Here is a 2,499-nt window from a genome sequence, read left to right as displayed (position 1 = left end):
GCGGCTTTCGAGGAACATGTTACTATGTTCCTCCGCCGCGTACTCCATCGGGGGGAGACCAGCGATCACCGCCGCCGCGTTGTACGCCACGGTCCGGTACGCCCTACAGATTCTCGCGGCTATCGGGCGAAACGCACGCGCCATCTGAGCGCGCGCGCGCCGCGATGCCGCGAGTTTTGGGGCCCAGACTGGGGCCCCGTAGAGCGCCACGGACTTAATCGTATTGGCGTACAGCCGACGTACCCCGCCGTCCGGGCCGCCAAGGTTGGGGAGGAGCCGGCCAAGCTTGGCCGCTTTCACTCCCGCCCTGCTTGCGGCTCTGACAAGGTGGCTCGCAAAGCTCCACAGAATGCCTTTCGGACTGAAAAACGCCCCAGCCACCTTTCAACGATTAATGGACTTGGTACTATCAGGATTACAAGGCAAAGAATTATTCGTATACATGGATGATATCGTTATCTACGCCTCATCACTGGAAGAACACGAAAGAAAATATAATCTTTTGATAGATCGGCTACGTGAAGCCAATTTAAAACTACAACCAGATAAATGCGAATTTCTAAGTACTAAAGTGACTTATTTGGGACACGTAATTAGCAATGATGGAGTCAAACCTGACCCTAAAAAACTAGAAGCTGTACAACAATTTCCTAGGCCAAAAACACCCAAAAACATTAAACAATTTCTCGGATTAGCAGGATACTACCGAAGATTTATACCAAACTTCTCAAAATTAGCTAAACCACTGACTAATTTGTTAAAAAATGATACGCGTTTTGAATGGACTCAAGAAGAATCGTTCGACATATTGAAACAAAAATTATGTGAAGAACCTGTCTTACGATATCCTGATTTTTCAAAATCATTTATTTTAACTACTGATGCCTCTGGAATTGCTGTAGGAGGCATATTATCACAAGGAGAAATAAACAAGGACAAACCAATAGCATACGCGTCACGCACTTTGACTGATAGTGAATTGAAATACGATACTTATGAGAAAGAAGCTCTAGCAATAGTATATTGCGTGAAGCATTTCCGACCATACTTATACGGACGAAAATTTACTCTAGTCACAGATCATAAACCATTACTTTGGTTTAAAAACGCGCAAGACGCGAATATGAGAATATTACGGTGGAGACTCAAATTAGCTGAATATGAATATGACGTAGTGTACAAAGCAGGAATAACTAATGTAAATGCCGATGCATTATCGAGAAATCCAGTAGATTTCGAAGAAGCAGATTGCAATACAATCCACCATAAAAACTTGAATCCAAACGATCCTAAAGACGCCGAAAAAATTGCTCAGATGCTAGAAGAATCTGAAGATGACGAGGAAGACGAAGACTTTAATTTTCACCTTTCAGATGATGATGAAGAAATAGAAGATCTACCATTCGACGATGATTCGCATGAAGACAATTCAAACTCAATACCGCTCACACACGAGGAAATACTCGAACCAGAGACACATGTTGAGACACTTGTCCATAACCCTCCTGAATCCCACGGGATGGTGACTCGGAGTCAAGTAACAAAAAATAGAAATAACCCTCCAAGCGAGTCACTTAAAAACTCTCTAACACAGAAACATGAAAATGGAGAAGATTCTCCCGACATACTAAATAATACGAAAGGAAATGAAGAGGACAATGAAAGAGACAGTGAAGAAATAGAAGTAAATATCGAAGACGATAGCAACCAAAAACCACAAGAGAAACCTACCATCGTCGATATTCAAACAACTAACAGTAATGTAATAGAAACTCGTGATTTACTATTTCTACGCAAGGATAACGTTGCATACTTCGTTGACACGAATGGAACACCATTAGACTCAGGATCGCAAAAGCTGTTTGAAAGGAACGACATCCCGAGTTTAAATGCTTTGATCTTGGGAAAGGCGAAAGCCATAAAACATAAAAAGTATCACCATATGGTCTTGCCTGTTAGCGAAGGCTTACGGGAAGGACCAACTATGACTTTAACTCACGTTGATACTGTAATAAGAGACTTACGAAAAACAGCTGACCAACTAAAATTAGAAACGGTTGGTATCGCAAAGACGGACTCTATCAATAACGTACCTTGGAGCAATATCAAACCTCTCCTACGATTGAATTTTATCGATTCAGAAACTAAATTAATTATATGTAATGGACTAATTAAATATCCACCTAAAGACCTCCGGTCTGTTATAATCAGTGAAATGCATTGTTCACCTGTCGGAGGACATCGAGGTGTGACGAAAACTTACAACCGGATAAAACATAAATATTACTGGAAAAACTTAAAATCAGATGTTCAAAGATACATCCAACAATGTTTGCAATGTCTGTTGAAGAAATTAGTACGAGTAAAAACAAAACAACCGATGATAATCACTGACACGCCAGGATCATCGTTCGATAAAGTAGCCATGGATATCGTAGGGCCTTTGCCCGAAACAGAAAGAGGAAACCAATACATTTTGACACTACAGGATCAACTAAC

General features: G+C 41.4%; 1 protein-coding gene across 1 annotated transcript; it reads left to right on the top strand.

Moving 5' to 3' along the window:
• Nucleotides 1–349: 349 nt before the first annotated feature.
• LOC105563955 lies at nucleotides 350–2,434 on the top strand (the record flags this gene model as incomplete). Its single annotated transcript, XM_012015983.1, has 1 exon — nucleotides 350–2,434. A coding segment is annotated over exon 1 (2,085 nt), but the record flags the coding sequence as incomplete, so codon positions are not given.
• Between the last annotated feature and the right edge of the window lie 65 nt (nucleotides 2,435–2,499).

This window comes from Vollenhovia emeryi, unplaced genomic scaffold (assembly GCF_000949405.1).
Source record: "Vollenhovia emeryi isolate VEMERY1.0 unplaced genomic scaffold, V.emery_V1.0 DF944164.1, whole genome shotgun sequence".
Classification (NCBI taxonomy): domain Eukaryota; kingdom Metazoa; phylum Arthropoda; class Insecta; order Hymenoptera; family Formicidae; genus Vollenhovia; species Vollenhovia emeryi.
Note: the sequence above shows the minus strand (reverse complement) of the source record. Positions and strands in the feature narration are given on the sequence as shown.